The 20,706-nt window shown below is 42.1% G+C and overlaps 1 protein-coding gene across 2 annotated transcripts in view; it reads right to left on the bottom strand.

Annotated features, from left to right (window-relative positions):
* The window catches only part of GOSR1 (golgi SNAP receptor complex member 1), an 89,940-nt gene that overhangs the window by 40,973 nt on the left and 28,261 nt on the right, over positions 1 to 20,706 (bottom strand). For both annotated transcript variants that reach the window (XM_033921853.1, XM_033921854.1), the window contains exons 4-6: positions 18,658 to 18,765; positions 13,151 to 13,242; positions 11,876 to 11,950 (exon numbers count right to left, since the gene is read on the bottom strand). In XM_033921853.1, the coding sequence (XP_033777744.1) occupies positions 11,876 to 11,950; positions 13,151 to 13,242; positions 18,658 to 18,765 (275 nt within the window). The remainder of the gene's footprint in view (positions 1 to 11,875; positions 11,951 to 13,150; positions 13,243 to 18,657; positions 18,766 to 20,706) is intronic.

Below are 20,706 nucleotides of genomic sequence, written 5' to 3'. Positions count from 1 at the left end.
CTTGTAAAATACCATACTGTCCAGGGCTTATATCTACTAGAGAAAAAGGATGGCACTTTTCCAAAGGTGGAATTAGACCAAACATATAAAGGTAGCCAAGAAACAAAAGGGTAGTGTTTTCCACCACCGTGTAGCTCCAACTCTTAATAGCTTAGTGCTAAGCATCATTCCACTAAATGGTCTCCAAAAACTTTCCCCGAACAGATGGCTAGAGCACCAAGTCTGTAGGGAAATAAACAGAGCTTGCCTGTAAATTGCTAATGTTGCTTTCACCAGCAGCAAGAAAAAGCTTAAGTTTTATTCCTAGATGTAAGAGTCAGCTAGGGATGCTAAGGAGGTAATGCTCACAGTCCCTAGCAGGGAAGCAACTTCAGCCGCAGATCACTGGTGACACTCCCTGGCCAGACTTCAGGCTCATGTTAATTAGGTTCTGAGTGAAGCTGCAGTTTGTGGCTCCTGCTGAAGACCGACTGTAATGATTCAGCTAGTTGGGCTGAAGGGAAGGGAGAAGTCTACAAACCTCTGGGTAGTAACAAATTAAGACCCTAAGCACCACAGTCCAGCCAAGACCAATTTCAACCAAACCTGAAACCCAAAGTGGCAGGAGAAAGCTACCACGAGAAAAAAACATTATATTTCTTCAAATAAGACACAAAGATCAGTGCATTAAAATCTCTGCTACTTAAAAAAAAAAAAAAAAAGGAAGCTAAACCATATGCTTTGCAAACCAATATAACAGTACTTCAATTACAGCACCAATTTCCTGGATTATGAACATTCATTCAACAGTAGCCACAAATTACCTTGAGTGTTTCACATACTTTCAAGCAAGGAAGAAATTATGGATGGACAAATACTTTATCTGTGTTATAAATAATTTGGTGAGGACCAAAGCTATCAGTTACGCATTCCTTAATCTCTACATGACAGATGCAGAACAAAGGAATTTTCCATAAATACTGTATATTATATCTACATTAAGTACAGTAATTTAATCCATGCACAAAGTTTCAGCTTGGTTATATTTTGATAAAAAATGCCCATCAAGAAGTATGATAGAAAAATTGTGATACTATATATATATATATATATTTTAAATCATGTCAGATACAATGCTATTTACGCAGTGAGTGAAGGCCATAAAACTGAAGCTCTCTAAGGGATGACTATATGTAACTCTGTTTTTAAGCCATGCTTGAAAGGGCATCCAGAAGAAGAAAGCACTCTAGAGCCCATTTTAAAAGATGCCTGGCATGCTTCACTAGCATTACCCCATGTAAACGGACGTTCAGTAATCATCTGCATTCTTGTTTCAAAATGTGTCTCAGGGGAGAAACTGCCCTAGTTAAGATTATGGCTTGAAGAACACCGGAAGCAAATAAAATGTGCCTCTTTGGTAATTCCATGGCAGCAAAAATTAAGCAATTCCCAAGATTCACACTCCCTTAGGCTCATTATTCTAGTCCTGTCCCTCACCACACTCTATTGACACATCCTGACCCTTTACAACACTATCCATTTCTGTCTGGCTGGAAGTCAATGAGCTCTACAGGAAAGCAACTGGCATGCTTCTAGGTACATAACAGAACTGCATCCCATCCCTCAGCTGTTCCTACACTAATTAATGCCTATGACAACAGAGGCACATGAAAATGAATATAGTTACTGTAAAGCAGTGGCCTTCATTGCAAGGCCCACAAGCCAATGGTGGCCCTCTGAGACCTCTGTGGCGGCCTGCGGAACCTGTGCAGAATATCATCCCCCCTTTGGGATCCAGAACTTTTTGTTTCTAGCGCTGCAGTTCTGCATCCTTTGGGCCGCGGGCAGAGCGAATGAAATAAACATTCCCTCTGCTACAGCTTCCTACCGCAGGGACAAGAAGCTGTAGCAGAGGGAAAGTTTCTGGGGCCACCTAAGGCAGTGTGTTTACTTCATTCATGCTGCCTGTGGTCCAAAGAGCGCAGGACTGCAGCGCTGGAAACAAAAAGTGCTAGAACCCAACAGGGGTGTGAGGAGGGAAAGGGAAATATGATGCCAGACCTCTGTGGCAAGAAAGATGGGAAGAAAAGGGGAAAGGCAGACAGAGGGAGGAGATGGTGCATATTAACGAAGAGGAGGGGAAGATGCACATGGATGGAGAGAAATGCATTTCTCTCTATTTCTCTGGTGGTGTACTGCATGCAGAGTCTGGCATCATAGGTTTTAGTTGTGTATATTAGGTCCTATATTTGCACAGGGTTCATCTGTTTTCTGCATTGTGTGACCAAGGAATAATTGTTGAAAAGTACTATTGGTATCATGGCCCCAAGTAGGAAAATATTTGTCGGCTCTGCTTCAGCATGTTTGGACTCAAAATGGCCCTTGCTTAAAAATTAGCGAAGACTGCTGCTGTAAGGTCTTATCAGACAAATGTAGTCAATGGAGCAGGGGTCTTTGGATTAAAAGATTCATAATTTACAACAGTTCAATGATGATACTTTGGAAACAATTGTCAGAGGCCTCTAATCTGTTATCATTAAAAAGTTTGACTTATAAGACACACGTTACTTATACATCCTCATATACAACTACTACTATTAAATGTTTCTATATCGCTACCTGATGCACGCAGCACTGCACAGAGTCACAAAGAGTAAGAAAACAGTTCCTGCCACCTTGGCAGCAGAAATCCATGCAGAACTTACACCCTAAATGGTGAGACCTTAGCAAGAACTGCAGCAGAACGAGACTTGGGAGTGATCATTAATGAAGACATGAAGACTGCCAATCAAGTGGAGAAAGCTTCATCCAAGGCTAGACAAATGATGGGTTGTGTCTGAAGAAGTTTCGTCAGCCGGAAGCCCGAAGTTATAATGCCGTTGTACAGATCCATGGTGAGACCTCATCTGGAATATTGTGTACAATTCTGGAGGCCACATTATCAAAAAGATATACTGAGAGTTGAGTCGGTTCAGCGAATGGCCACTAGGATGGTCTCAGGACTCAAGGATCTCCCGTATGAGGAACGGCTGGGTAAATTGCAGCTATATTCACTCGAGGAACGCAGAGACATGATTGAGACGTTCAAATATGTCACAGGCCATATTGAGGTAGAAGAAAATATATTTTTTCTTAAAGGACCTACGGTGACAAGAGGGCATCCGTTGAAAATCAGGGGAGGGAGATTTCATAGCGACACCAGGAAGTATTTCTTCACCGAAAGAGTCGTTGATCATTGGAATAATCTTCCACTGCAGGTAATTGAAGCCAGCAGCATGTTAGATTTTAAGAAAAAATGGGGGATACGCATGTGGGATCACTTTAAGGAAGAAATTAGGGGGTGGGTCATTGGAGTGGGCAGACTTATTGGGCTGTGGCCCTTTTCTGCCGTCATTTTCTTTGTTTCTATGTTTCTAATCTATACAGGTAAGACAGCAAACAGGATATCATGGATACAGTTAAGGGGAATGGTTAATCAGCAGGCTGGGTTGGAGGGCAGAAGACAAATTGTAGCAAATCTTGCCAAATTCATACTAGCTCTAGGCCTAGGATCCCTCTTTGCAAACACTATTCTACTAGTCCCTCTTCCCTGTGCTACCTTCTTGATGCTGCTACAGAGCAAACCACATTCCTCCAGAGCCTGAAGCACTTCCTGCTGCTACTCCTCTTTACTGCTACAACACTGGCCATTTGTATCAATGTTCAAGTGACAGCTTCAACAGAATGCACAATGCCTACTATGCTTGGTCGACCCCAATATTCTTTGAGGCAGATATGAACTCAACTGGGCCTCCCTACTTTGATTTGGAACCTGGAGTCCTAAAGGCTAAGTGGCCTGACACTCCTTCAAAGCAGTTTAGGGTGTTTTTTAAAAAAAATCTCCACCCAAAAATGGGTTGGAGGACTTGGCCCACCTGGGTTCAGCACCCCAGGGGCACAAAGACTGGAAGCCTACACCACTCCTAAGCAGCTCAAACTATCTATGCCTTATACGCCAGTCTCAAACGGTATAGTTGCACTCACCTACCATCTGCTAAAGAGAGAGAAATACCGATTGTCTGATGGCTGTACAGGACTCTATGTAGGGTAGTGTGAAAACAGTTGTTTTCCATCTCCATCTGCTGGTAGGAGAACAAACCCATGAGTCCAGACTAGTCTGAAGGAATAAAGAGAATCATTCAATATTTCCAAAGAGAGCAATTTTACAGAAGTTACTTAGGCAACCCTTGCCCCAACCTTATAAAAATCATAGCAGAATGCAGAATTTGGGAGGTGGTTCTTTAAAATGTCAGCTGCTAAAGAATGTTCTACACATCAGTAAATAAGAAAGCATAGTTAGTCATCAATTCTCCATAATACATTTTTGACTAATAACAAATTTGATCAACTTTAGCCCTTTAGCAGTCATTCATCTTCATGGGTCTTTTATTCCTTTTTTGGTGGATGAAGTAATTTTCCTGCTTGATTTGTTTTTCCCTTCAGGACATTATAATCCGTCAGCCAACAGAAAATGCTGAGCAGAATTAATGTCAAACCTTGCACTTTATTATTTATTTGGGGTGATTTCTACAGTTCTGCAAGTTTGAGCAAGGCTTCTTGTTGAGAAGGGGGTCTCACGTGTACAAGCTTTTCTCCTGTTACTCCTGAAGCTTAGAATTGGTATTGGAGTGCAACAAAATCAAAAGAAGAAACTACAGAACTGATGTACTTTATTTAGGAGCTTTATTTAGTCAATAAGACATTGTTTTAAAAGTGGTCCACCTTTGTTATTGAGAGGAGTGCAACACATATCTCTGCTCTACTGCCTGACACTTGAATGAACAGAGTCTTGGATGTGTCCAAGTTTTGTGTGCCAACACCTCAAAACCTCTGATGAAAGATTAGGAAGAAGGATGAAAAAGAGAAAAGAGAATGTCATCAGCTCCCAATAAACATATTGGAGAGCAGTTGAGTAGATTTATCTTTTCTGTCAGGAATGGGGAAAAGGAAAGAAAACTGACTGACCTTATTTCTCTCTGCAGTGCAGGTTTCACTTTGTGTTATCTAAATTACATGGAAACAAAGAGATGCAGTAATAGATGTTATATCTGAAAATTCAGAGCAGTTCTAACTCCTTTGGAAGTGACTGTAGTGGTGCAGAACAGGAAGAAACCTCTTTTCAGAACATCTATAATCTGACCACATATTTCTTTCACACTTTCCACCAAGAATATTGCACACTTAATCCCAACTACATCACAGAACGAAAATCAAAAGCAATGATAGATTACCAGGCGCAAGGCTGCTGATCTGTGATGAGAGACTGCTTCCTTGCGCTGCACAAGGAACTTCTAAAGAAAGAAAAGGCTAAATCATCATTTCAAAGAGACTTGAAAACAAAATTATTTTTAAAATTTCCTGGATTTGCATTTATAAAATTGGAATTTTTAATAAAACTGCTATTTTCTTAAGCGCTTGCAAGAGGGAATTAGGGGAAGCCTGTGTTGCAAGATGCACCTCTCGAGTAGAGGGAGTAGGCCTTAGACTGAATATATGTTTGGCTTTAGTAAATGCCCTCTCAACAGTCACATGTCTATTCTGCATACTAATATATGAGATGATTGTCTCCTCTCAAAACTTTTGCTGCTCCCCAAAACAAAATTGGGTTATCCATATGTGGCTAATATGTAAACAATAGTTGTCTATATACCCCCTCTTTTACGAACGCATTATGCAGGTTTTAGCGCCGGCAGCAGCAGTAATTACTCCGACGCTCATAGAATTCCTATAAACATTGGAGCAGTTACTGCCACTGCCGGTGCTAAAACCCACGCTATGCGTTCGTAAAAGAGGGGGATGGCATCTTTCTTTTTTTTTCGTCTCCATCCACAGATCCACCTTTTCTTAACTACCCTTTCATCCAGCATCTTTCCCTCCTTCCCCACCACCCCAGGGTCCACCATCTCTCCCTTTCTTTTCCCAACTACCCTCCTATCAAGAATCTCTAACCCCCCCTCCACACCATCCCTTGTGTCCAACTTCTCTCCCTTTCTATTCCTTCCCTCCCTAAACCCCATTGTCTATCATCTCTCTCCTTCTCCTCTATTTTTAGACCCATTATTTCTTCCCCCCCAAAGTCCGGCATATGCACATCTCTTTGACCCCCCCTTCCCTCCCTCCATGTACTTCTACGCCAGGGCCCCCCCTGCCCTGAAGGTCTGTCCCCCCCCCTTAAAGGCCTATGCCACCATCCCTGGCCTGTCCCTGCTTTGAAGGCCTGTCCCCTCCTTGAAGGTCTGTCCCTCCCTTAAAGGCCTGCCCCCCCACTTTAAAGGCCTGTCCCCCTCCTTAAAGGCCTGTTCCCCCCCACTCCGAAGGACTGCGCCCTCCCCCTCCCCCCCGAAAGGCCTCCGTGGTCCCCCTGGCTTCCCCGCACCATTTACCTTCTAGTTGCAGCCTGCACAGAAGATCGCGGTTATAGCATCTTTGTAAACTGCTTTTAGCTGTTTCCTCCGCCGCGATCCTGCCTCTGATGTCAGAGGAGGGGCGGGACCGCAGCAGAGGAAACAGCTAAAAGCAGTTTGCAAAGACGCTATAACTGCGATCTTCTGTGCAGACTGCAACTAGAAGGTAAACGGTGCGGGGAGGCCAGGGGGGAAGCAGGAGGCCAGGGTGGGAAACCAGACGCCGGGGGGGGGGGGGGAGCCGGACAGCAGCACTTCCCGACTGACCCTCCCTCCTCGCTCTTTAAAGCAGGTGCGACAGCGGCTGGCCAGCAAGAGCAGCGCTGCCGCTCCTGCTTTAGGGGACAAGGGACGAGGGTCCAAATCGGGAAGCCGATTTTTTTTTTTTTAATTTTAAATCGATTTGAATCGATTCACCCGAAGTGAATCGGTGAACCGATTCGAATCGTGAATCGGGCAGCATTAGTTCAGGCATCATATTTATCCAGACTGGGGCATGAGTGGATATTTCTATGGGCCCTGCTGAAACAGATTGGATGACATAAAAATATAATCAAGTCTCGAGAATGTCCCATGAGCCCTGGAGATGTATGTATAAGTCCAGACACCCGAATATAAGAGATGCTATAGGTCAATGAGATTCAGAGCCTGACAGAAAGAGTACAAAATGTTCTCCTGAGCCCCAGAGCATGGAAGCTGAGGTTAATTTATCCACTAAGGGATCCATCACTAAATTAAATTCACTAACTACGAGTAGTTGGAGTTGTGTCATATGCAGGCAGCAAAGATGTATCGCCTGATGTAAAAGTTGAGAAGTTCCGGCCATAAATTGTAGCCAATAAGTACCATCTGTCTTGCAGATTTAGGTGTAATATTAAATAACACCCTCATGAGGACTTTGGCCTCATACTGGAGAGTTTTCCAGAACAATATTATTATCTCACAAGTCGACCTACCCAATTTCACTGAAGTTTCAAATGTTCTACATCAATTAATTAAGTGTCTTGCAGGCACTGGTGAAGTAAAGACTTGAGGTCCAGAGGAAGGTGACGAAAACAGTAAGGGGTATGAACCAAAAGAAGTATGAGAAGAGACTGGAAGACCTATATATGTATACTCTGGAGGAGAGGAGGGACAGGAGAGATATGATAATACCTTTCAAGTATTTGAATGTTTGTAATATAGAACCAAATCTTTTCCAGAGAAGAGAAAATGGTAAAACTAGAGGGCATAATTTGAGACTGCAGAGAGGAAGACTCAGGAGCAAAGTTAGGAAATTCTTTTTCACAGAGGAGTGTGGTAGATGCCTGGAATGCCCTCCTGAGGGAAGTGATAGAAAGGAAAACGGTGATGGAATACAAATAAACATGGGATAAAACTAAAGGATCTCTAATTAGAAAATGAAGGATGTAAATTAAAGAACTAAGGCTTGCACGGTCTGTGTCCCATATGTGGTAATTTGGTGTAGGATGGGCTGGGGAGGGCATCAATGGGAACTCCAGTAACTTGGAACATGAAGATGTTACTGGCTAGACTTTATGGTAGGTATCCTGCAAACAGGATGATTGGATAGGCTGGCGTGAGCTTGGATGGCAACTTCAGCATTTGGAACCTAGGTGGACTTTACAGTCTATGACCCAGAAATATCAAAAGAAGAGACAAGTTAATTTAATCATGTACTTTTAATGGGTAGAACTAATGGGAAGGCTGGATAGACCATTTAGGTCTTTATCTGCCGTCATTTACTATGTTACTATGTAATATCCGCTATCAGAAGGATTCTGTAATCAGTGGCCGATGATTGCGTGTTACAGAATCACGCCAAATCAGCCAAGATAGGCGGTTGAAATGTAGGCCTGGAAAAACCTGGCCTACATTTCAATCACCTATCTTTGCCGCTAAACTGTATCAGCCATAGGCTGATCGTGGCAGGGGAATTTATCCCTGGTCAGCTGAGTAGGCAGGGCTCCCCGAAAAGTTCTGCCAGCTCAGATAATCGGGAGGGGGGATTCCCCTGCTGCAATCAGCTAAGCCAGCTGTGGTGGACAGCAGACCTCCCAATCGGCAGGAGAGATGCCCACTCCTTCCTGTCACCGGCCCCTTCCTGAACCTCTGACACCACCCCCAACCACCGACACCCCCAAGCCAGCAATCTCACACATTTAATCAGAGAATCTTCCTTGGATAATTACATTCAGCTGGTGGGGTGTGTATGTTTGGGGAGGCTTCACAGATAGAACCTCTGCAGACTCCATTTCCCATACACACTGCCAGCAACTGCTTCTTGTGACTCTGGGCAAGTCACTTAACAGTCTGGGAGACAGATTTTCATTTCAGTTTTAATGTATTAATTCTTTTTCACCAGTCCCCTTGTCTTCAAGGTTAATGAAATTTTTTTTCTTTAATTAATCATCACTAATTAGCTCAGATAAAAAATGTGAACTGAGACTTCAGAAAGATATCTGTATACTAAAAATATATTTTTGTTATATAGAGGAGGGTATTAAAAAATGTTCAGCCCTGGGTGTCACATACGCTAGGTATGCCACTGCAGACAGCCATTCATTTTGTGGCTCCAGTGTATTCTTTAGGTTTTAAGTAGAATACAAATTTTTAAAATAAATCTAATCATGCCTAACTACTCTGGGGAAGACCACTAAGATACATTTGTGATGTTCGAACAGTTTTGTGCAGTTGGTTAGCATGTTTCAGGCATTCTGACTTCCTTGGAATTGGATTTCAGGTTCATATTATTTATGTTAAAATCCATCATTCATCAACAGAAATTGATTCACAGTACCCCTGATACAGGCGCATTTTATGTGCCGAAACATAGCACTGTGTTGGGATTTTAGCATTCAATTTGGACATCAATAAACAATATATTTTAATCCTTCTGGCTTGTTTGTTTGGTGGAGAGTCCATTGTCCCATCCCACTTTTTCTCTTGCTTGTTTTGCGTGGGTTTGTTCCTTGCTGGACTTTTTGTGGTGTTCAATTAACCCTGTCATGCTGTATTTACTTCAAGGCTTCTTCCATTTCAAAAGGAAAAAAGTGCATTTATAACAGTCCCATCACCATTTGTAGGTTTATTCCAGTACTTTTAACCCAATCACCATGCTTAGTAAGTTTCTACCTGCAATCAACCTATTACAGCTAGATATTGTGCAATACCAGTGCAAAGCAATTCCACAGGCACAGATAAACTTGGCATTGAAACGTTCAGAACCACCACAAAATGCTGGCTACAAAAAGTGTGGGTACAATGTAGTTTATGGAGATCCTCTTATCACAGCCTTAGCTTACCAATCACTATGTCCACAATATCAGAGAAACCAATTTCCAGCATTCCCTTTGCTACTGGCTTCAGCCCAACATTAAAAGCAGATGGAGATGTAGCACCTCAGCACAAACTTACACATAATAACCAATCTCAAGCAGAAGTGCTTTATCATTTTTTATTGGAAAGATAACACAAAATGCGGAATGATGGCGGAATAGTTTAACAACTTTTTTTCCTTTCACTTTTGATGGTCCATTATACCAATTTTTGATTGTGATTTTGGTGGAGAATTTTGAAAAATCTGGTATTTTGCAACTAGATCTATGTCAGTCAGACTGCAGCTCACAAGCAGTGTTTAAACAAAATTGAAAATGCTACAAGAGCCATGGGACTAGAGATTAGCCATGTTTTGAGGCATAAATGATAATTGATCTTTAGATTGCAGGTTTCAGAGCAATTGACTTCTGCTGAGCATGTTATGTCTATTCCACTGATTCGTAAAAGTCAGAATGCACAAACGGAGAATTCTAATCACTTGTTTTCCTATCTTTAGTGTCCTTTTACTAAGCTGCAGAAAAAAGTGGCCTTAATATGCCCTTATATGGGTTTTTACCTATGTGCTAAGGCCATTTTTTGCAGCCATAAAATGGCTGATTTTCTTTTTTATATTAGTGGCCATGCTTTATTGTTGCCAATAGAGCATGGCTATTTAAAAAAAAAAAAAAAAAAGTTACAGCGTGAACATTTACTGCCACTCATTTTATAAGTGGTAAGGGCTCATGTGCCAATGTGGATGCACTAACCGTTTAACACAGGAATGTCTACTTTCTACCCCCTCACATGCTCTCTCAAAACAAAAAAATTGGTAGTCACTGGACGATGCCTGAGCATATTCCAAGGTATGCCATTTTAAGCTGTGTTAGATGTGCATTAACACCTAATGCAGCTTAATAAAAGGGCCCCTTTTGTTAGCATTCCTTACAATGCCTTATGCATCTGGTCAGGGATACTTGGAATGTTTTTCAAGCTATGTAATTTGCAAAACATAACAAGTGGACGATATCAAATAGTACTAGAACTAGGAAACTTCATGAAACTAAAACAAATTTAAGAAAATAAGGCCTTTCACCTCAAATATGGCAAGTGGAAACACCTCTTTTAAAGTTTCAAGCTTGGCTGATTAATTGTATCATTAAATATGATATCCTTGTGGTTCACATATAGGTATCTTATATTATTACACATGACTTCATTTTGGAAGGTAAGCGGGAAAAGGATGGAGGGTTATACCTGATAGAACAGTTTATTTGGATTTTGCTGCTATGTGGTATAGTTGGTTGTTATATTTCTTGGATAGTTGTATAGTTTAATCAATGCTGTATTGGATCTTTCCTTTTCAAATAAAAGGTTTTAATATGAAGGGATGGGGGCACAGGTGAGGTACATAAAATGTTTTTTTTAATGTTGGAACAACCTTCTGTATATCTGGCTCATAATATCTGTGTCAAATGTAATAAAAAGGTTTACTGTTTATGACCAATTCAATAAAAAAAAAATAAAAAAAAGATTTACAGTAAAACAAACTTAAAAAGTGTTTTTCCCTCTCCAGTCAAAATGCAATTAAAACTAAGGAACTGGTTACAAAGAAATAAGCCATTTGCTGGCAATGCATTATTTTATTAGTTTAGTTTCTATTATTTGTGCTTTGTCTATTTTAATGATTTTTGTAATCTGCCTAGAACTATGAATTGCAGAATGTAGCAAGGTGCCCCATTCCCTCAATCCCAGCAGGCAGAGAAGGGTACCCCAGGTCTCAGTAGCCAAAGAACAGGAAGAAAATCCAGTGACCATTTCTTGGGGCTCACCAGCTCAAGAGAAAACCAGAAGAATTTGCAGTCTACAAAATGCCTTTGGAAAATTTTTAGGCTGCAGATAATACCATTTCTAATCTGCTTTAAACCCAAAGAAAATTTTTGAGACAAAGTGTTTTTCTCTGTTCTTTCCTTCCAGCGATTATTTACCCCCAGCAGTACACCAGAGATTCATTTCATCTTGCACCTACCTGAAAAAGAGTTGCTATTTTTTGTACTACAGGTCTTTTATCCAGCTCAAATAATTTAATTACTTGGTACTCAAATATATATATAGTCTACAGCATAAGTGAAACTTACTTCCGGAGATGCTCGTGCTCTTTCAGAAACAGCTCCGTTCTCCTGTTGTTGACTCCAGACCCAGTTTTATATGACCTAAAAAAGAAATATGCATGCCTGTCATTCTATGGAAGCAGAGATCACTGAATTCAAACAGACTCTTCCATGTGCTATATTTCTATTTTCTCAAATTACCTTACACAGCTGCCTTGGAGAAAGGTTCTAGAGAGTGAAAACCAGTGAAAGTTTAGCACTTATACAGACCAGTTGTTTCTCTAGAGAGTAATGCACACTGACTCTGGGTTGGGAATGGTCTTACTTTTCAAAGGCTTGTGGTGCTGAAAGGTCAATAACCCCACTAACTCCTGTGGCAAAAAACACTGGAATTTGACCCTTCTGATCAACAGAGATTGGGCACATAGCAAAAAACTCCAAAAAACCAAATGCTGTCATTGGAGCCATTCCTGCTGGTCACAGAGCACATAACAAGTGCCTCTAACTTTTAAGGTTCATGAGAGCTATATTGTTAATGAAGCATGGGGGAAAGGGGAAAGGGGAAAAAAATCTAAAATGATAAGACTAAAGTTTCATTAAGTAGAAATCTAGCATATTGGAGGAGAGTGTAGCGCAGTGGCTAGAGCTACAGCGGCATCAGCACCCTGAAGTTGTGGGTTTAAACCCTGTACTGCTCCCTGTGACCTTGGGCAAGTCACTTAATCCTCCATTGCCCCAGGTACATTAGAAAGATTGTGAGTCCACCAGGACAGATAGGGAAAATGCTCAACGTACTTGTATGTAAACTGCTTTAAGAGTGGTTGTAAAACTGCAAAAAGGCGGTATATAAGTCCCAATCCCTTTCCCTATTGCATCAAGTCTGAAATCATGGTCAGAATGGAGAAATTAGATTCTTACCTGCTAATTTTCTTTCTTTTAGTCTCTCCAGACCGGCACAGAAACTGATGGGTAATAGCTCACCATGACCAGCAGGTGGAGACTGAGACACAAACTTTTGCTGTAGTTCACCTACTGGAGACTGAGAGCAGACTGATTGTACTTGGGACTGCACAGCCCACTTGAACTACAGCCAAAAATTTGTGTCTCAGTCTCCACCTGCTGGTCATTGTGAGCTATTATCCATCAGTTTCTGCACCGGTCTGGAGAGATGCTAAAGAAAAAGCATTTGCTCTACTTATGTAACCTATTCTCTAAGTCTCAGATTGGGAGAATAGCCTTATATATATATATATATATATATATATACAGTATACTAATCCCTTCAAATGTGCACCGACTTACTCAATATCTTTCCGTACAGATCCCAAGAGATCTTCTCTTTCTCGTATTGCCAAAAAATTTGCTTTCGTTTTATGGAACTCATGTGTGTAATCCTGAAAGGCAATAAAACATAAATTTTGTGCTTTTGTTATTAACAGTACACCCTTTTCAAAAAAGCACATGCTCTCTTTCCAGAAGAGCATACTTTTCAGAAAACCCGTGACAAAATGAGCATGCTCGTAAATGTCAGGGGAAATGACACAAAAGTCTTCTGGCTGCACACCCCTAGAAAGCAGAATAGGAGCAGGGAGGAAACAAACTGCTTATGAAAGCAGCCCACAAAATAAAGAGTCACCATCTACACTGGGAAATCTGAAAAACTTCTCAAGTTACATTCCATTCTCCCAAGACTTAAGTGCACTTTCAGTCCTAGCTCTTCAGAAACAGACATGCTGCCATTACTAGAGTGGGTATCATGGCAACTAATTTAAATATCCATTACAGTAGGTTAGGAGACTCAAAAATATCTAAATACTTCACACCTACCCTATAAAGTACAGAATAACTCCAACTGTTATACAAAAAGCACTTAAAGTGACTTTAAAGAGTAACTACTCAAAATCTTTTTTTTTCCCTCCATGCACTAGGGAGTTTTTCTAAGACTTGAAAAATTAAAGTTAACTAATCAGGAGAGGATCATCAGAACTCTCTTCATCAATCCCAATCTTTTTAATCATTTGTTCCTTCCCCAACCTCCTTATCTATTTAAATCCTTTTTACATGACTTTATAATCCTAACTTTTAAGTTAAGTAATTGTAAAATATTCCATAAAGAATCACAGCAAAATATCCTAATATGTAATATCAATCCCAATGTGTGAAACTGCTCTTATCTGTTCCGTAGAACTCCAACGCTGTCAAAATTTAAATATGACATACCATTCAAACTGCACAATGATTTTTGCACTAGAGATCAGCAATGTTATTACTCAGGAGCTGGGGAGACTGAGACAGTACGATAAAATTTCTTGATAAAGAACACAGCAGCTAAGCTTATTTTTGAAAGAGAAAGTGTGACAAAGCTTTGTTGAGAAAGCTTCACTGGCTTCCAGTTCATTTTAGGATACAGTTTAAGTGTGCAAGCGTTGTTTTCAAATTCCTTTACGGAATATTTGATTCTCTAGTTCCCTTGTATTGGAATACCACTAGAATTTGTTATTTAAGGAGCATACAGATTTACAAATTATCATTTCCCTCCTTGAGAGGACTCATATCCGTTGGGAAGCTTAGTAAGTCTATGGCGTTCAAGCTGGTAGAAATTTGGAATAATCTTCCTGACTCTGTAAGATTGATAGGTCATCTACAACAGTTTCGAAAAGACCTAAGAACTTGGCTATTTATGCAATACCTTAGAGGCTCATCCATTTGAAGTGTCGTATTAATAGTATATTTTATCTTTCTAGTTCTCTTTTAAGTTTATATTTTATTATATATCCTGATCTAAATCACTTGTAAACCGAGTCGAGCTCCTTTGGGAAATGACCCAGCCTCACCTGCGTATGTTCCAGTTTAGCAGGAACTTGTCCAACTTTGTCTTGAATCCCTGAAGGGTGTTTTCCCTTATAACAGACTCCGGAAGAGTGTTCCAGTTTTCTACCACTCTCTGGGTGAAGAAGAACTTCCTTACGTTTGTACGGAATCTATCCCCTCTCAACTTTAGAGAGTGCCCTCTCTCGTTCTCCCTACCTTGGAGAGGGTGAACAATCTATCTTTATCTGCTAAGCCCAAGGTTGCGTGGATGCCAGTATGTATAGCATCATTGAGGTAGCAAAGCGTTTTGAAATTGATCACCCAGCCCAGGGGCTGCAACTACTGCATGATCTGATGAACAGCCTGATGCCCATCAGACTCCGAGGGAGCTCTGATCAACAAGTCATCCAGATACGGATAAACCAAGATTCCCAGGGTGCAGAGATGGGCTGCCACCAACACCATCACTTTGGTGAAATTCCTGGGCATTGTCACCAACCCAAAGGGCAGCGCCGTAAACTGGAAATGCTGCTCCAGAACGTGAAACCACACATACTTCCAGTGGTCTGGATAAATGGGATTGTGGAGATACTCCTCAGTCAGATTTAAGAAGGCCAGAAATTCCCCCGGAGCCAACAAGGAGATCACTCACAGTGCCACATTGACCGCTTTGAGGTCCAGAATTGGTCTCCAATCATTGGAGCCTCATTTTGAAATGATAAAGTATATCAAGTATCTCCCAGAGCCTAAGTCGTGTTCTGGTCGCAATATTGAGCAATCTGCAGACTGTAGCCTTTACCTGAGCCACCTTCTTGGGCCAGCCTGCAAGGGAATCCAGGAAATAATCGGTCAGAGGACAGAGAAACTCTAGCTTGTAGCCTTCCTAAAAGGACCTCCAAAACCCAATTGTCAGAAGTGATGGCCTGACACTTGGCCAGAAAAGCCAACAACCACTCCCTATATGTGGAAGAGGGGATACAGGCCTGGCATCAGAACATCCCCTGGCATCAGAACTGCTTCTTTGCAGATACCACCGGATGACTCCCCATGGCCGGCTGATGCCGAGGGCCACCGAACTGCAGTTTGGCAGAGGGAGACGGACGTTGGCCAGCTGGGGTCCCCGAGTACTGACAAGAACACCTAAAGGGACAAAAATGAGAGCTCCCCGAACCCCTGGAGGGGTGGGTCCTGTTCACAGGCAACGACTTCGATCCTGCACACTAGCCATGAGGTTATCCAGACCCTGGCCAAATAGAAGCTGTCCCTTTCCAAGTTAGGGAGAACGAGAGGGCACTCTCTAAAGTTGAAAGGGGATAGATTCTGTACAAACATAAGGAAATTCTTCTTCACTCAGAGAGTGGTGGAAAACTGGAACGCTCTTCCGGAATCTGTTATAGGGGAAAACACACTTCAGGGTTTCAAAACAAAGTTGGACAAGTTCTTGCAAAACTGGAATATACGCAGGTAAGGCTGGACTCATTTAGAGTACTGCTCTTTGACCTGAGGGCCACCGTGTGAGTGGACTACTGGGCAGGATGGACCACTGGTCTGACCCAGCAGCGGTATTCTTATGTTCTTATGAAGGGAAACTGGTCCTGGACATCCTTCAGGACTACCCCCCATCACTGGGGAGGACGTACGCTTGGTGACCTGCGCCACCGAAAAATCCACATTCACTGGTTGAAAGCATCTGCCAAGGGACAGAGCTGTGACATGGCGTGAACACATTTCAAAGGGCCTTCAGGTGCCTCCCAAATTTCCGGAAGAATCCGAACGTCAAGATGATCAGGTAAAGAGGCAGATTACGACCTCTGGTCATTCATGAGGGAAAATTCCGCAGTGACAGGATACCCAGCCTCTAGCTTCAATACCTGTAGCTATTCAGAGATCAAATCCACCAAATACGTGGGTTTGAAAAATCTGCACACAGTGGGATCCTCCCCCAGATCCAGGGCCCCACTCGGATCCTGATCCTGGATATCTGTTAGGGCTGCCACATCTCCTGCAGCCATGGTGTCCATTTGCAGAGGCATTATAAGGTCAGTGGAATCAACAGTGGGCAAGACCTGCATACTGGCCAGGACTCCAGAAGGAAAGCAAGAGAAAAGGCACGGGACCAGAGAAGGAGGGGTTCCCGCGGCCGGCAAGGATGCCTGCAGAAAGGTGACAGGCATGAATTTCTAAGCCAAATAAGACTGGCAGCGAAGGCTTTTTGAGGAGTGGTGTAACCACAGCATGTTTGAAAGCATCAGGAACAGTTGCAGTGGAAAGTGAAAGATTGAGGATATGACAAATAAAAGGGATGAGGGTAGGAGAGATAATGCTGAGTAGATGGGAAATAAATCAGATCAGAGGAACAGGTAGAGAGCTTGGAGGAGAAAAGAAAATGTGCAGTTTCCTCTTCAGTGATTTCAGACTGATTTTGCCTTCTAGGGTCCTTAGATCTACGAATCAAAACCTATTGACAATACCTTCAATTAAGGACCTATACTATACTAGAAATTCCATTTTCTCAGTAGTTGCACCCTCACTCTGGAATGCAATGCCATTTTATCTTCACAATGAAAATTCCCTAAATAAATTTAAAACAAATCTCAAAACATTTCGCTTTAAAGATGCCTACCAATAAGTGAGAAATAAGTGGGAGAAAAAAAACAAAAACAAAAAACCTTTTAAAACACGATATCCCTGTTTCCCTCCCGTTACTCCCCATCCCTCTATCCTCCCTTTTATTTTTATTTATAATTGTAATTAAAATTTCCCTATCCCCCAAAACCTCTTGTTTCTAATCAGTCTTAATTTGTCATAGTATTAGGTTTACCCTCTTTTTATTTTATCTCACCTAAATCAAAAATTATATTAGACCTTTTTAATTTTTAATATTGTAAACCGTCCAGATACATGTGATGGTCGGTATATCAAGCCATGAATAAACTTGAAACTTCTGATCAGAGGAATAAGGAGTTACCTTCAAAAACTAATCATAAACTACATTAACTCCCCCTCTTAGAATTCCTATGAATCTTCCGGAATCTTCCGGAATATGAATGTTGGAGCTGTTACCGCTGTGTGAGTAACATGTTTTTTAGGGCTTAGAGAGCATACCATCTTGATTTTGCCATTTAACTGAAGGCTCACTGGTAGATTCACAATGAGTTCAGTCAGCACAGAGCCATACTACATATTTGATGGCAAGTATAAGTGCAACAACAAAGCCATAAAATAATTATGCTTGTCATAAGAACCATCAACCCTGTAATAGTGCATCCGATTCAGGGAAAAATTTTTCAGTTCAAGTTCAAGTTCAATTTATTTGATATACCGCAAATATAAAACCGAGTTTAAAATCTTAGCGGTTTACAATTAAAAAAAAGGGGGGGAGGTGGAGAGGGAATGAATGCAAACAATTTGGCCTATTTAAATCGATTTTTTTATTCCATTCACTTTTCCTGTCCAATCGGGCATTTTTTTTCCAAACGACTTTCCCACCAGGAGATCTACATACCTCCGAGGTCTCCTAAAGAAGCAGCAGCAGTGGATAGTCAGCAGCAGCATCGCTCTGCATGGGCTACTGATGGCCTGTCCCACTAGGGCTTCCCTCTGCCATGTCATCATTGACATGGCAGAGGAAAGGCACCAGTGGGGCAGGCCGCTGGCAGCTGACCATTCTCCACCGCCACCGCTGTTGCTTTAGGAGGCCTCTGAGGTATGTCAGGTCTCACGGGGGGGAGAGGGGTGTTGGTTGCTGAATCAGTGAGTCTGATTTCTAGAACAAAGAATCGATTTGAATTGATTCACCAAAGTGAGTCAGTGAATCGATTAGAATTGGCAAATCAGGGAGAACTACCCCATAAACTGCGTATATTCTGTAAGAAAATCAGAGGTTTCTTATGAGTTAGGCTATATACATCTGTTAATGTTACAATGTTATCACCTCTGATTTTCAGTTTTCAAGAACAAGTACTTCTAGAGGTGAGTATGCTGCAGTCCTGTGTTACCTGCAGGATGTCCCGGTGCCGCTGCAATGTATGCATCAGGGCTGCATTAATGGAGGACACGCCTGCAGTGCTGCTGTACTCTGTCATTTTGTCATTCACCCCAGTGAGCTATGGAAGAGAAAGATTTCAGTTGAGGGTCAAACAAGAAGTAAGACATTTATCTAGCTTCCCTAAATACATAAGGCAGAAAAGCACGAATGGAAGATTAGGTTTCTACCTTCGATAATCTGTTAGTCACTATAGAATTCCATACGCTAGGTGTTCAAACCCAACCCGCAATCTGGGAGTTGCAGAACTCCCAACACTTTTCTGAGCACATGCTCCACCCCCTTAGCCTGAGAGCTAGTAAACATATCCAGTTAAGTCCCAATGCTAAGTAACATACCTGAACAAATCCATGGCAAGGGAGTATGGGGGAAGATCTCCAGCAGCACAAACAAATCTTAAACTGGGCTGCTCTGCAAAACATGAATGAGTAATAAACAGGCACAAAGGCAACTCAGGAAAACATTAAACAACAATGTAGAACTAACCTTCGGTAATGCACATACTCGCAGAAAACTCCCCTCTGGCAGTTGGCTGGAAAATCTTCAAGCCTGTAAGGAGAATAACCGAGGCAGAAAAGCAGGCTATTCCAAACAACTGAGTGTATACAGAGGTTGGGTCGTATGGAATCCTACAGGGACTAACAGAAAGAAGATTATCAAAGCTAGAAATGTAATCTTCCATTCTGTTATGTCCCTTCCGGATTGCAATGGTAACAGCTAGGGAGGTACAGAAGAGCCTGCTCTCAACACCAAGGTCCCAAAAGCAGAATCAGAACGAGCCACCACATCCACTTGGTAAAACCAGGTAAAAGTATTAAGATGACCAAGTAGCCACCCTGCAAATTTCATCAGGACGAATCACATGAGACTCCATCTATGATGCAACCACACTTCTAGCTTTATGAAGCAAAATCGGCTTCTGCTTGCCACGGGCGATGTAAGTCATGGAAATGGCTATTCGAATCCATCGAGTGATCGAAGACTTGGACGTGCAGCAGTCAGGACAAAAAGGTGATCAGACAGACTGAAATTATTAGTCTTCTCCAAATAGTGGAACAAGACTCTCCGGACATTGACCTTGTAAGCTCGGGCCCAGGGGACTGCCTCCAAGGAGGCTGCCATGGATCCCAGAACCTGAAGATAAAGTCAGACCATGGAAGCCAGCTAGTCTAGAAGTCTGATCTTCTGTCTGCCTGCCTTGGGAAGAAACACATAACCCTGCCTGGTGTTGAAGAGAAGACCCAGATGTTCCAGGGGCTTGGAGGGCGCTAAGTTGCTCTTCTTGAAGTTGACAATCCACCCCAATGCCTGCAACCACACTCTCACACTCTGGACGAGACAGAGTTCGGATTAACCAATAGTTCAAATAAGGATGGACCTGGATCCCCTGCAGGTGGCGAAAGGCCGCCACAACTACCATCACCTTGGTGAAAGTGTGAGGTGCCATCACAAGGTCAAAGGGCAGTGCAGCAAACTGGAAATGCTGTTGTAGAACATGGAAACGTAGAAACCTGCGATGCTCCAGATAGATTGAAATATGGAGGTAAGGCTCTATGAGATCCAAAGACGCAAGAAACTCTCCCAGAGAGGCAGCTATGATTGTGCGCAATATCTCCATGCGGAAATGAGGAATCAGCAAGCAGCAGTTGACCAACTTTAGATCCAGAATGGGCCTCCAGTCTTATGAGCCTTTTTTTGGCACGATGAAGTATAAGGAGTATCTGCATAAGCCCAATTTGTGTTCTAGAACTGGCTCTATTGATCTGATATCTAACAGACGTTGCACAATAGCGTGAACTCAGGACTCCTTTTGCCTGCTTACAGATCTATTTCTGGACTCTCCGGCAGGTCGGCCAGAAAAGAAGTCTATCTTGTGCCCCTCCCAAATAGTGTCTAATACCCACTGATCCGATGAAACGTAAGTCCATGCCTGATAAAACTGAGAAAGGCGACCTCCGATATGAGGAAGCTCTACCTGACTCCTGGCATCATTGAGGCTTCT

Source organism: Geotrypetes seraphini, chromosome 15 (assembly GCF_902459505.1).
Source record: "Geotrypetes seraphini chromosome 15, aGeoSer1.1, whole genome shotgun sequence".
Taxonomy (NCBI): domain Eukaryota; kingdom Metazoa; phylum Chordata; class Amphibia; order Gymnophiona; family Dermophiidae; genus Geotrypetes; species Geotrypetes seraphini.
This window is presented reverse-complemented; position numbering and strand designations above follow the sequence as displayed.